The sequence below is a fragment of the Diaporthe batatas genome (assembly GCF_019321695.1).
Source record: "Diaporthe batatas strain CRI 302-4 chromosome Unknown Contig00027, whole genome shotgun sequence".
Lineage (NCBI taxonomy): Eukaryota > Fungi > Ascomycota > Sordariomycetes > Diaporthales > Diaporthaceae > Diaporthe > Diaporthe batatas.
In genome coordinates this window covers 40,625-54,341 of record NW_025408574.1, presented here as the reverse complement: position 1 = coordinate 54,341, position 13,717 = coordinate 40,625, and the positions used below count along the sequence as shown (strand labels likewise).

The window sequence follows — 13,717 nt, the reverse complement described above, 5'->3', positions numbered from 1 at the left end:
GTTGCAGTGGTTATTAAGGCTCAGTCGACATTTTTCCACAGGAAGCAACCCGGACCCTCCAACTTTTTTTAACTACAAGACAAACAACCACACCACCTATTGTGGAACGTGACCAACTTCGACTAAGGTATCAATGAGCTTGTTGCTGAACCTAGTGGACTAGTCTCAAAGTGAAGAAATCAGCAGCAGCATCGAGGGTCTTGGGCCACAAATCCTGTGGGCTTGTGGCAGTACGTCAGGGCCACAGGCAGCCACCACGACATTCCCTCGTCTGGCCTGCAAACGATTTTCGGGGCTACTACACTCACAGGAGGATCTTGTCGCAAACCTGTGCTTCTGGAAGGAGGCCGACCATGGACGCGGACGGCTTGGCGGAGCAGTTTGAGGATAAGGCCTCTGTGCGGGCCGGCGGCGGGGGCAGGGGCAGAGGCAGTGGCGGACGCAAGGGGGCTGGCGGGGGAAAGGCCGGCGACGGAGGGAAGCAGAGGGAGAAGCAGATATCGATGGCGCTGTCGAGGCTGCTGCGGCACCAGGCCCTCAACGCGGGCATCAAGCTGGACAAGGAGGGCTATGCGCCTCTGGATCGGGTGGTAAGTGATGGACGATGATGGATGATGATGCATCACCAACGGCCCTGTCCATGTCCACCCAGGCTAACAGCAGTCACAGCTCCAATGGGGCGCCCTGCGCACCCTCAACGTAACGGTGCAGGAGGTCATCCAGGTGTGCGCCGACAACGAAAAGCAGCGCTTCGCCATGAAGCCGGCGGCCGGCGGCGAGGGCGCCGCCACAGATGGGTCGACCGACCCGTCGCACTGGCTCATCCGCGCCAACCAGGGCCACAGCATCAAGCTCGAGTCCGAGGCCCTCCTGCGGCCCATCACCCTCGAGGCCGACAACGTGCCCCCCGTCGTCGTGCACGGCACCTACTTTGCCTTCTGGCCGCGGATCGTCGAGTCCGGGGGGCTGCGGCGCATGGGCCGCACACACGTGCACTGCTCTACTGGCCTCCCCGACGACGAGCAAGGCGTGGTATCGGGGATGCGGCGGGACGCGGAGGTCCTGGTTTACGTCGACGTGAGGCGGAGCCTTGAGGATGGGGTTCTCACGTGGTGGGTCAGTGATAACGGTGTTGTTCTTACTGAGGGCGTTGGGGAGGAGGGGGTGGTGCCTGCAAAGTACTTCAAGGAGGTTGTGGGCCGCAAGGAGGATGCCGGGACACTGTGGAAGGACGGCGAGTGGGTTGCGGACCTGCCTGAGGACTTGAAGAGCCGGCCACCGCCTGCCAAGGGAGGCAGGGGAAGGGGAGGTGGGCGAGGTGGGCGAGGTGGGAAGGGCGGTGGAAGAGGCCGAGGGAAGGGTGCGTCAAACGCGCCGTGAGTTGCGACTGGGCATAGGACCAAGGGCTACTTGGAATGTGTAACCAGCACCACTTCATTCTGAAGGCTGTGAATCATGTGCGAAACAGACCTAACCTATCCTACGATGGAAGTGAGGCCATGTGCGACGCATACTCTCCGCACCTCTCCCGATACATCTTCAGGAGGTGCGGCAGCAGCTGCTCAGCCATGTCTTGTCTCGCGGTATCCTTACCCATCACGCCTGCAATCTGCCCCACGTCCTCGGGTAAGTCGAAGGCGTCCTCGTCCTGGCCAAAGTCCACGTACCCATTGTAGATAAAATTAATGCCCTCATGTGCGGGCGTCAGCTTGTAGCTCGGTGCCTGCAGGCCCATGCTTTGGCAGAGCATCGATACACGCTGTGCAGCCGAGGGGCTGTCATCGTTGACGTCTACGGTGAAGTTGGTCCCCGTGGGCTTACGCTTCGGGGCCGGCGACAGCACGCCGTTGCTGCCCTCGTTCGGACGCTTGGGCGGCTGGCTCTGCAGGACTGCGAGGGTTTCCTGGGGAGCGACGGGGAGTCTTAGATGAGGGGGCAAGAGACCATGCTTAGCCAGCCACTCCATTGCGCACTTGGCGGCATCTACAAGGGCGTCAGGGATGGTTCTCATCACGGCAGGAAGGGGAGCCTTACATTGCTTAGCATCCTTCTTTTTTGCGAACGGCGGGCAGGAGCCCGTCGCGTCGAGACCGAACCCGGCAGCTGGAAATGACTTGATCCTTGGCTCATAGACCGAAGTCTCGCTGAGCTCGACCGCGCAGGTCCATTGAGCGCTCCCTTGAGCGTTTGGGATGGGATGCGCGCCATCGACAAAGTTGGTCTTGTGGCCGGCAGGCTTCGCCTGTCTGTACTCTAACAGCGACTTCCGTCAGTAACCGCTTATTCATGCTTTCCAACACACACCTCACGAATACTCACGGAATAGCAGGCTGACATAGTCCTTCCCGTCATCCGGGGCTGGCGATAGCGATGGCGACGGCTTGAGCAGCCCCTCGAGGAACGCCCGCTCGACGTCGTTCAGAGGGGCCGGTGCTTTGGTCTCCTTCTCAATAGCCTCCTGCTTGGCAGCCCAGTCCTTGACATGCTGGTATATGGGGTTTGGGAAGCATGGGTCATGGCCGTTCGAGGTCGCCATGACGAGCGTGTGTGTGATGTTTCCGGGTATTGAAAGACTCAGTCGAGGAAGTAATGTGTAATGTGTTTGTCCGAGCAAGTCAAGGCCCCTCTGGCGAGAGGCCCCGGTTGTTTATTTATCTCTGTAGATACTTGGGCAGGTCGGTTGCTCGCTGAGGCACAAGGCTGAAGAGGTGTTGGGAACGGAGGGCGGTTGGCCGGCCTGAGGCGTGGTCTAGGAAGTGGCAGGCCTCCTGCCTACGCGGGCTGCACTGCGGCGGGGTATCTGTGGCAGGACATGGGAGCCTGCATAGCGACCGTTTATTCCTCGCGCCTGCATTGTGTTTGTGGAACAGATCGGTCCTTCCCCCCAATGGACAGCACTATATGCTCCCCGAGCACTTACATGAGTGGCCTCCGCAAGTGGAAAAACACCCACCACCACCACCACCAATGGCTACAACTCCCCCGCGCAGTAGAAACCGCATGAGCGAGCCATCTTCAAAAATACACTGTACCAAGGCTCACTACTTGTTCTTCATGACACAGGACTCGAAGCTCCCAGGTGACTTTTTTGACTACCATATATGCATGGTGGGTATCATGCCAGACTGCTTGTGCTGAAGCAAGCTGCAACGCCAAAAAGATGCGGGGCTAAGCAAAGAAATCATCCCCAGTCTCGCCGCTGCCAGCCGGCCCTTTCTCATTGAATATCCCCCTGGCACGCCTCTGTCGACGGTTGAGTTCCATATTGGGTGCTGCTTCTGATTTCTTCTTCGGCTCCTGCGCCTTGGCCGTCCTGGGGGCAGGCCTGGGTTCCGGGCGCTGCACCTTCTTTTCTTTGGCCGCCCTTGGTTTTGGTCTCTCTGGCTGGGCATCCTGCGACTTCTCTGGCCTCCGCTCCTGTAGCTCCTCCAACGCGGCCTGGCCGTTCCTCATTGCCTCTTCCACAACTTTCCACATGGGCGGCCGCTCAGAATGCAGCGCTCGTAATGCGGCAGGCTTGTCCTCTGTCTCGTCCTCCTTCAAATTCTCCGGTGCGGTGTATAGACTCTCATATCGTTCTAGGAACGGAAAGTATCTGGAGTAGTGGTAATCCACGTCGGCGATGTGTAGGTCCGCCGCAATCCTGGCTTTCTCCTCCGGGTCGGTGCACTCGTCGGCCTGTTTCTGCAGCTTCTTGCGCAGCCTCTCTGCCTTTTTCCTCTCTGCACATGGAGCGTCAGCAATGTTTATCGGTAAGGAGGCAAGGAGGCAAGGAGGCTCGGGGGCTCGGAGGCGCGACGAATACGTACCAAAGAAGCGGACCTTGTGGTACTTGGAAATCATGTCGCTGCGCTTCTTCTTGTGCAGTATCTCCTCGATCTGCGCCTTGCACTGCGCCAGTTCCCTCTCGAGCTTCTGCTGCACGTCTGCCGGGAGGTCGTCACCCTTGGCGAAGCGCCGTTCGATATTCCGCGCGCGCCTCTTGACCTCGTGCAAGGAAGCGCCTAATTGTGATGAATTGCCATTGGCGGCTGGCTTGTGGCTCTGGAAGTGTGGTTTCGTCTTCTTGTTGGGGCCGTTGTGTCTCGACGACCCGCCGCCGTCAACGTCGGAGTGGGGGCGTTTGAAGCCCATGCTGTCTGCGTGGCAGCGTGTTTGCGCGGCCGAGTATTGATGGGAGGGAAGTCGGTGCAAGCGATCTCCAGGGCTGGGTTGGACCAAGGTGGTCCGGTCCGTCTGTCGAAAGTTTTCAATGGAGACACAGGCCTTGGTAGGGGACATCTGGGGTCCTTATCTTATCGGCACCGGAAATGTACCTCCCCAATCCCTGTAAGGTGGGTACGGGTTGTTGGAGCACTGGAGCTACCAATGTATCTCGCCGTAGCGCTTGAGATGCACCCACTCCCCTGACTACCAAGTGCTGCGGACCTGGTGACTGTTTCTGGCCTTCTCATCGGAAACCAAATGCCTTCGGGCTGCTTGCCCCCAGATACAATGCTCTATAAGCCAATCCCACGCACACAGCCAATGCTCACGTGAGCTATAGCATCCACGGCGTCCCTCGGCCTCGTTCGCGATAGAGACAGGCACCCGCAGCGATGGACCGTCCTGAACCGGGGTTGTTGAAGTGGTCGCCAAACGCGAATCGTGACTCGTTTCTTCACATCAACCTGCAGCACAGGGTGGTGCAGCTCTATGAACCCACAGGCCATGCGCACCGCGGCCGCTTCGACTACCGCAAGGTCTCCAAGCACGATGATGCGCCACCTTTGACCACTTACGATTGGTCGCCCTCAACGCCCGGCCTGGTTGCCGTGGGCACGTCCACTGGTATCGTCAATCTGCTAAGGGTCGACGACAGCTCGAATGCTTACATGGAGCTGGGCCTTAAGGTGGCCCGCACATGTCTGGCAGTTGCTTTCAACACCACTGGCTTGCTTGCTGTGGGCCTGGACAGGGTCAGGAACGACCAGTGCCTGCATATATGGGACGTTAATCGCCTCTCCACCATCCATGCCTCCGGCGCGGGCTTTTCCGCCAGCACAGAGCCTTTCAGAGAACCCTGGAAGCGACTCGAGCACAATGCCTCCATCTCGAGCATCAAGTTCTTCGAGGACAACCCTCAGACCTTGGTGGTCGGCATCAAGGGCTCTGGCCTCCGGCTCCATGATCTCCGAGGTTGTGCCCCTCGCCTCCAGTTGCAGGTTACAAGCTGACCCAGGGCACAGAAGGGAATGAGGCGGTTGTTACCTTCCAGACCAAAAACAACAACAATCTTGCTATCGACTATGCAGACCAGAACTATTTTGCCTCCTCCGCTTTGGACTCCCCAGGGGTCATGGTGTGGGATCGGAGAGCACTCAGCCGCAATGTCGCCTCTCAGTCGTACCTGGATGCCGTGGATGCAGACGACATGCCTTTCGGTGGCGCCTTGAAGCTTGACAGGGCCGTGGACATAGAAAGCGATCCCCAGGCCAGGACCGACAGAAACTCTTTTATTCGGAAGCTTGCCTACTGCCGCGATCACAGGGGCATGCTGGCTGTCTTGTCCCGTCTCGGCCAGCTAAAAGTGTTTTCGACGCAGCCTTCCGAGTATCTATCCACAGACTCGGAATCAGACAGCCCACAGCTACTCCAAGTGAGGAAGTCGAACGAGATGGATAACTTCTACTCGGAAGTTGATCGGAAAAACGAGCGCATCGTCTCGTTCGACTGGCTTACCATGCCATCTGCTGCACTTCGTCCGAGGCTCCTCGTGCTCCGCGCAAGCGGGGCGTTCGAAATCCTCGAGGTGCCAGCTTTTACTAGGACCTATCCGTATAAACTGACGCCTTGGAAGGCGCCATATAGAGGTCTAGCAGGTATGTCTAATCGTATTCCCTGGCGGGACGGGCATGGCGTGCTTACCATGGAGCAGAGGGAAGTTCGTATCATAACATCATGAAGTTTGATACCAGCCAAACTATCGAGACACTAGGGCCTTTCTTTGTGGAGAACGCCCTTTCTGATATCCCTATATTTGGCCCAGAAAAAGCCGACGTCGGTGCCATAGCTGAGGAAGCCCTGAAGAATTATGCCCCGGAAGATGACCTCTTGGTCGACGAGGCGGCAAACGCAATGCCTCTTCCAGATAGTTTTGTGGCTGCCAAGACTACTGCAGAAAAGCTGCAAGCATTGAGGGCATACATCCAGGATATTACTGCCTCAAAAGAATCCGACCCTGGGACACCCTCCAGGAAGCTGAGCTCGATCTCACTGGATCCATCACCAGGTTCCTCGAACCGATCTCTCCACGAGAACCTCCTCAGATCTACAACGGAACTCACTGGGTTTCCAAAAGCCGCTCAAGTAGTTTTGGACCATGTTATGCTCCTGAGGGCGAAGGAGAAGTATCTCTTCGACTGTCGTGTCAATCGTGCTGTTGTCGCAGACGACCCTTGGCTGAAGGGTGTTTGGGGCTGGATAGAAGGTAACTACATTGGTTCTGTGTCCTGATGGCTTGAAAATCGCTGACTCCAGCCCAGGTGCCGAAGAAGCATGTGAGGACGGCGGGATGATGTCGCATCCATTGGATCTCAGCTACCTCGGTGTCAACACGATATGGACCAACAACCTTGGTATGGCCGTCTTCTAAAGGAATGAGAAGTGGACCTGACTGACCGAGGCCAGGCGAGAGACCGAATTCCAGGATTGTCGAAGGAGCACCCCACGTTGGCACAGCCATCTGGCAACGCTGCATCAATGGCATATGCAAGAGGCGCGGGCTGCACAACTTTGACGGCATCGACACACAGAAACCTTACCATCGCCAACTGATGCTGGACATCTGTTTGTGGGGCGCATCTGCCGTTGCGGAAGACAGAGTGGATATCAGTGGCAGGAGCATCGAGAAAGCATCTTTCTGGTATACTCGAATGACCGCGCACGCTCTCTTCAGAGGCGACTCGGAGGGAGCAGTGCGGATCCTCAAAGACGCCAGCAAGGCACACCCGGAACTTCTCTTCGTCTCACTCGCCCTTCAACTTGTAAGCAAGGGAGACCGGGACGTGGCGGCAGAACAACTGGACTTTGACGAGGCAGTCGCTGCGAAGGCTGACCCGTACCTCCGCGCAATCTCGTCCTATATCGCAACCGGTGACTGGGCGACCATCGCCAACCAGAGATCTCTGCCCCTGCGCGACCGCACATTCGTAGCTGTGCGCAACTTCGATGACGATCAGCTCACACAATGGCTCGCCACCGAAGTCGAAGAGGCTGTTAGTGAGGGCGATGTCGAGGGCATCGTACTGACGGGAATCACGGAGAATATGGTCGACATTCTGGCCAAGTATGTCGAGAAATTCCACGACATACAAACCGCCACGCTCGTCATGTCCTTCTGCGCGCCACGCTACATAGACGACTACAGGTGCACGGCATGGCGGAACGCCTACCGCGAGTACCTGCAGCGCCACAAGGCCTTCTACCAGCGCACCAAGTTCGAGGTCGAGAGCACCAAGCGCAGCAAGCGCGACGGCCGCCCAACAATCAAGGCGCCCTCGCGACAGATCGCGCTGCGCTGCGTCTACTGCGACGCCGAGACCTCGCTACTACGCGCCTCGCCTGCGGCGCCCCTCACCGGAGGAGGACCCACGTCTGCGTCGATCCCGGGGCCCTTCCACAACGGCAGGGGTGTCGTCCACACCCCGTACGCGGAGAATCTGGCGACTCCGGGGATCGCATGCCCAAACTGCAAGAGGCACCTGCCGCGATGCGTCGTCTGCCTCGAGGTCGTGGGCATCCCGAGGTCGGACACCCCTGCGGCCGCTGCGGATCCCGAGGCGACCAAGCTGGCCTCCCGCTTCCCTACGTTCTGTCTCAAGTGTGAGCATGTCCTGCACTTGGACCACGCGAGGCAGTGGTTTGCAAGGCATAATGAGTGCCCTGTCCCCGAGTGTCGATGTCGGTGTAATTTTAGGGCAAATCCGGAGTTGAACTACCGTTGATGTCAAGCAAAACCCATTCTTATGACACCCATGTTCTTGAGTCCTAGTGTCTGGCTCTTGTCAATATCCTCGGCACAGATACAAATCTTGCCTGCCGATGCGATCGGAAACTATGTATTCTTGAGGCAGAGGGGATGCAGTACGGCCTGTGCCCACTCCCTCGTTTCCAAATTCTAGGTATCAAGTCTATACCAGAGAAGCATGGTGTGACTGCTTGAAATCATGTACCCTCGCACAGAGTGATCTGGGTAGCTCATATGTACGACCCATTGGCCGGAACTAACTGGCGTAGACAGCAATATCGAGGCTTGACTCCACGCCCATGCGTTTCAAGAGCTAACCACCCACGACAATCCATTCGCTGTGGGGCAATGTTGACAGAGCACAACCCAACCGCCCCCTGCAGTGATCATAGGGCGCCATGAGGTCTTGTTCACGTGAGACTAGTATAAGGCAGGATATAGCACCTCATGTTTGTTTGAATGTGCCCGGGAGAAGCTCGCGTCAATCACCTGTCGTCTTTGGCCAGTATTTTGCCACCACTATTGCCTGATGGACCGTTGGAACAGTCACAGGCCCTTTCTTTGAGATCTCCCGACAATGCGGTTCCCAAAAGCCATCATGATGTTGGACTCCATGCCGCTCACTCTCATAAGGCTCCTTGAACCCTATACGTGCACATCCAAAGCCTCGGAGTAAGTTGGGTTAAAGTTTAATAGCGGAGATCCATGGCAGAGCGCATGCTGAATGTATGTATTTCGTATCTTCTCCGTGGACAACTTTTTAGCGTATCCTAATGCTCAGCCTGTCTAGGGGTAAGGGGGTATCTCAAATTTCCCTTTATGACACTTGCCTCCCAAACAGCACGTGTAGTGTCATGTAAATGTATTGCGGGTCCAACACCACGCCGTGCTGGCGCGTGCGCGGATCAAGACGACAGATATAACAGCCGAGGTCTGTTCGCCCCTTGTACTACATCGCTACCTCAACGAAACGATCGAAACGACTTGTGTGCCAGAGGCGACGATGCAGACGCAGCGGTCAGCGCAGCGGGCGGGCCCATCATCCCGCCACCGCCACCACCGTCACTCTGGTTCCTACCGGTGTACCGCATCCGTCCTCCGCGCATGTTAGGCGTGTTGGCGCAGAAGGCACAGATGTAGACATGCGGGACGTCCTGCGGCGTGGGGACATCGACGCAGCGGCCGTGCAGCATGTGGTCGCACGAGTCACTGTGAAACGGGGCGGTATTAGCACTTTGGAGCTTAAAGCATTCGACGTGCGCGGCGTAGCCCGAGTAAGTGGTGGGGAAACTGGTTCAATATCACACAGACAGATCAAGCGGACCAGGGCGCAAAGCGCGGACGCGGCTTTACGCTCGCGCGCTTACGCGGGGAGAGCTGGGCACAAGGAAGAGGGTGGGTGGTGTAGAAAGGGGGGTGTTCGACATACCATTTGATCAGATGCAGCAGCCCATCGACTTCGGGCTCAGGCCGGTTGCACACGCACCGCACTTGTCCCTGGCTCGGGTTGTGCGTCGGCGACGGCGTCGCCGAAATAGTCGATGAGCTGCTCCTCTGGCCGGGCGTTAGCCGCAGCCGATGCGTACTGCCACCCCCGCTGCCCGTTGATGCCACTTGGGCCGCGGCCGGGACGCCGGGACGCTTGCCGGTGCCCGCTTGCATTACCTTCCTCAGCTCTGCCGCGGCATCTCCAAGGCTGCCGCCGGTGGACGGCCGGGTCGATGGTGGTGCCGGCGGCGCCTCTTGTTGGTCGATTTCCATATGGTCAACAAGGCTGGCGGCCGGGCCGTTCCGAGGGTTGCGGCGGAACGAGGAGGAAGAGAAAGAGCTTCGTTCGCTGACGGAGCGCTGCCGCCGATTCTGCGACATGTTGCTTGTCGCGGTGGGCGGCCTTGACATGGAGGAGCCCGAGCTCCGTGGCGGTTCGGGGAAATTAAATGATGTGTTGCGACTTGGTATAATTATGGGTTCATCGTCCGACGAAGAGGAGCACTCGTCGTTTTCAACGTCGGGCTTGACTGGAAGACCCGACCAGGAATTGCGCTGGCTACTTGGCTGGTTGCTGCTGGGAACGACAGGCTCGACGTCGTCCTCGTCATCATCGACGACCGTTTCGGTGCGGGCCCGCCCATCTTCGCCGATGACAAACTTGACAGACGCCAACTTGGCACTTCTCTGCCGAGCCTGTGTTCTGATGGTATTCTCGGGGATCGACGTGAGACTGGACAGCCGATGGTGATGCGACGACTTCACAGGCGATCTCCGCCCACCGGATCGCACACCTCGGGCGTGCGTCAAGGCGCTATTCTGGCTGGCGACAGTAGGTGGCAGACTATGCTGCTGCACAGCCACAGGCGCAGGAGCCAGGTTGGGCAACAGGGGCCGACCACCGCCAACTGTGCGCTTTCCGGGCTTGGAGCTCTCGCTGAAGCTTCGAGACAGGCCTGGCTTGACGGCGGCGCTCTTCGTGGGAGAAACCGCCGGCGGCGCGCGAGCCGGCTGATTGCGCTGGCCTTGGGCCCCGATGCTTTTGGACCGTCGAATATCATTTGTCAACACAGGCGCACTCAATTCATTAGGCCCTGGATTAACAATAGGGGCCGAAGAAGAAGGCCGCTGTGGCGATGGATCCATTGGCATTGACAAGGACGATTGCTGGCTAAACAGCAACCCAGGGTCAACTCCACCAGGGCTAGTGCTGAACGGATCGTCCATGGACATCTGGAAAGAGCCGAAAGAATAATTCTGACCAGGTGATGTCTGGCTGAACTTGGGGCTCAACGTGGTCACGGCTTTCGGCGCGAGAGGGCGCTCACGCCTTGTCGACTGGTTTTGCTGGGCCGCCGGGACCTGAGACTGCTCCTGCTGCTGCCCAGCCAAATTGGTGTGCTGGAATGCTTGATTTGCGTTTCCCCAATCCAACGAGTTGAGGGTTTGATCGCTTGGTCCCTGCGCCTGGGAGTTCTGGAAGATCTCTGCCCCTGCAGCCGACATATCTACGTCTATGCCCATCCCAGCCGTGTCCATGTCCATCCCCCAGAAGGGCCTCGGGCCGGTGATTGGTGGCGCCGTGGCCGGACCCATTGGGTAGCCAAAGACATCCTCCGGACCCCCTGTCACGAACGATGTATCGAGCTGAGGGTGCTGCGGCGGCGGCGCATTCGAGAAGTCCGGCTGCACAAAGTTCTGGTGCTGCATGATGTCGGTCTGGAGCTTGGGCGCGATCTTGCGTCCACCCCGGGAGGACGGGGGTGGGGTGGCAGTCTGTGCCTGAGGTGCGTCCCTGCTGGGAGCTCCCGAGGAGCTGCTCGACCGGAACTTCTTGGCCGACCGCTGGCCAGGCTGCTGCGAGGCTGTCGGCGCGGGGTTCGACTCGTTGGGGCCGCTGTGTGTAAGTGTTAGGGGGTCAGGCGAGGAGGGGAGACGCCGCGATGGGTCAACCGGCGGGAGATTCTGGGGATTCGTCGACAAGTGGTTGGCATGGGTAGCGATCTCGAGGGCCAACCCTTCAGCTGAGAGCGGACGCTTCTTTCCCGTTGCTGGAGCCACTGGGCTCAGCGGCGCAAAGTCCGAGTGGAACGCGCCTGAGGAGCCCCTCAGGTTCCCGGGCGTGGAATTGAAGACGGAGTAGTCCTCAGCAAAACGAGGGGTCCAGCCGGTGGCCTCGTCGAAACGACCCGAATTCTGCTTGGGCGTCTCGAGCAGAGGACTCGAGGAGGCGGCCGTTGTGGCCGAAGTTGGAGTCCGTTGTGGAGTTGGTGGCCGAGCGTTTGGATCACCAAAGCTAGGGGAGAAAGTGGTCAGCATCTGCGGGGGTTGCAGCGCGTGCCTAGCACGGGGGGCGGCGTTGGGCGATAGGAGGGTGACCATACCTGGGTGCTGCCTGATCGTCGCCACTCATAGCAGCTTTGGCGTGTGTGTCTAGCTGCCGTGTCCCTCCCGCAGGACATCACCAGGCTGTGGTGACAAAAAGTGGAGGAGGTATTATGCGGTCTTGTGCGTGAGCGCTGGTGGTGGTGGCATTCGTGGCATTCGTCCTTGCTACTGCCCCGATGTGCCGACAAACGGCGAGGGTATAAGCGGATGTATGCTTTCCGACCGGGCGGTTGAGGCGTGTGGCTGGTAGCTCGCGGGGCCAGTGTATTGGTGGACAGACGATGGTGCCAACGTTTCAGACAAAGGATGCGTTGTAGCCTTGCGTGTCATTCATTGCTCATTAGTGAAGTCGTCAATGGTTGTCGTGAAAGGGGCGGGGCCCGAGGTGATCATCAAGTGAGGCAGGATGTTCTAGATGCTCAACTCTAGAAGCTGGATGGCCGAGGTGAGGTCAGCCGTCGAAACAGGTCATGGTCTCGGAGGCGTTCGTGAGAAGAAAATCCCCCCCAAAAAAAGGAAAACAGCACAGCGCTTGGAACACCAGAGTTTTGTCAAGACGAAAGGTGCAAGAATAGGTCATACAGTAAGGAAACCGTCGTCGTGAGAAAGTCGTTTGTCAGAAGAATCCAGGGCCCGGCCGGTATTGCCCTTCCAACGGGCAGCTCCAGAATGGCTACGACCAATCCCGGGGCTTGGACGGCAGGGCGAGCGGGATCGCTAATGGAGTTTTGGCTCAGGATCCGGCAGGTAAAATTTTGGTGGAGTCTGTGAGCCGGATATCTCAAACTGTGCTGTGCTGTGCAGTGCAAGTGCAGTTCAGTGCCGTGCGGTTGCTGTGCGGGCGGTGGGTACTGTGTATAGTGCTCCGTACTCTCGGTCCAGACCAGCTTTCACGCCGATCACAAGCGCCCGTGTCGACGGTATGTCTCTGGCGTGCCAATAGAGGACCGTGACGACCGTCTCTCCTGGCCTTGAGGCTCTTGACCCGTCTGACAATGGAGCACGAGACCAGACGCAGCGGATAGAGGTGTAACGAGCAGTTTAGGCTTTCTGGTGGGCGAGCTGGAGGGTGAAGGGGTGCTGCAAGGTACCTGAGCTGAGCACGATGCACCGTCCCGGGTTGTGGAGGCGGCTAAATCAAACGATCGTGCGGCTGCAGGAAAAAGGATAAAACAGGTGAACAAGAAGAAAAAAACCCCAAGAGCAGCGAGATTATTCGCATGGACGATCAGAGCTCGTCACGAAAGAGTAACGCCCGGTACCAGCAGCTCGAGTTCTGCTCAGGGGCAAAGAGGCTCACCCAGGCCGGCCTACTTCTACTGTCGCACACTAGACCAACACTCGGGCAAGTGGCCTTTCGTCCCTTGACACCGGCGGAATCCTGGGCAGGGGTGGAATGGATCTGACGAGCATGTATTGATTGCATACCGGACTAGAGCCAGCCACTGCCTGGCATAAACGGACCGACAAATTAGAGGCAAGGTGCCAGCAAGCGTGGACTGGCTACCGTGTCGTCCTCTGGGACGTCCTCAACGTCGACAGCTTACCTGCTTACTCCGTACCAGGTAGCTGCCAACAGGTGGGTCGGTGCCTCGAGCTGTTGCTGCACCCTCCCGTTCCGTGCCTGGCGGACCCGTTGTGCTCCAGGCAGAGCTCGCGCGGAGACTGTGCTGAATGTGGGTCAGCCAGCCTAGAGCGGAGCAGCAGATCGCTGCCAAGAGCCTGGGTTGGTAGTAACAGCAGCAAGCTGTTGCCTGTCTGGAGCATCTCAAGAACGCCGAGCTCGTGCACACAAGCTCGAGGCCGTGCTGGCCCGCCAGCTCCACGGCTTGG

General features: G+C 58.4%; 5 protein-coding genes across 5 annotated transcripts; 2 read left to right on the top strand and 3 right to left on the bottom strand.

The window, feature by feature from the left end:
• Positions 1–353: 353 nt before the first annotated feature.
• KVR01_013477 (uncharacterized protein) lies at positions 354–1,380 on the top strand (the record flags this gene model as incomplete). Its single annotated transcript, XM_044790595.1, has 2 exons — positions 354–590; positions 670–1,380. The coding sequence occupies 2 exons, from the start codon at positions 354–356 to the stop codon at positions 1,378–1,380; spliced, it is 948 nt and encodes a 315-aa protein (XP_044637558.1).
• Positions 1,381–1,480: 100 nt separating this feature from the next.
• On the bottom strand, positions 1,481–2,536 carry KVR01_013476 (uncharacterized protein; the record flags this gene model as incomplete). Its single annotated transcript, XM_044792849.1, has 3 exons — positions 1,481–1,983; positions 2,035–2,253; positions 2,320–2,536. The coding sequence occupies 3 exons, from the start codon at positions 2,534–2,536 to the stop codon at positions 1,481–1,483; spliced, it is 939 nt and encodes a 312-aa protein (XP_044637557.1).
• A 632-nt stretch (positions 2,537–3,168) lies between these two features.
• Positions 3,169–4,134, bottom strand: KVR01_013442 (uncharacterized protein; the record flags this gene model as incomplete). The annotated part of the gene is made up of 2 exons (XM_044784714.1): positions 3,169–3,722; positions 3,810–4,134. The coding sequence occupies 2 exons, from the start codon at positions 4,132–4,134 to the stop codon at positions 3,169–3,171; spliced, it is 879 nt and encodes a 292-aa protein (XP_044637523.1).
• A 240-nt stretch (positions 4,135–4,374) lies between these two features.
• Positions 4,375–7,985, top strand: KVR01_013475 (uncharacterized protein; the record flags this gene model as incomplete). The annotated part of the gene is made up of 5 exons (XM_044787604.1): positions 4,375–5,178; positions 5,229–5,861; positions 5,918–6,469; positions 6,525–6,617; positions 6,670–7,985. The coding sequence occupies exons 1-5, from the start codon at positions 4,599–4,601 to the stop codon at positions 7,983–7,985; spliced, it is 3,174 nt and encodes a 1,057-aa protein (XP_044637556.1). The 5' UTR covers positions 4,375–4,598.
• A 985-nt stretch (positions 7,986–8,970) lies between these two features.
• KVR01_013432 (uncharacterized protein) lies at positions 8,971–11,909 on the bottom strand (the record flags this gene model as incomplete). The annotated part of the gene is made up of 3 exons (XM_044781799.1): positions 8,971–9,217; positions 9,438–11,792; positions 11,881–11,909. 3 exons carry the CDS (start codon positions 11,907–11,909, stop codon positions 8,971–8,973), a joined length of 2,631 nt encoding a protein of 876 aa, XP_044637513.1.
• Between the last annotated feature and the right edge of the window lie 1,808 nt (positions 11,910–13,717).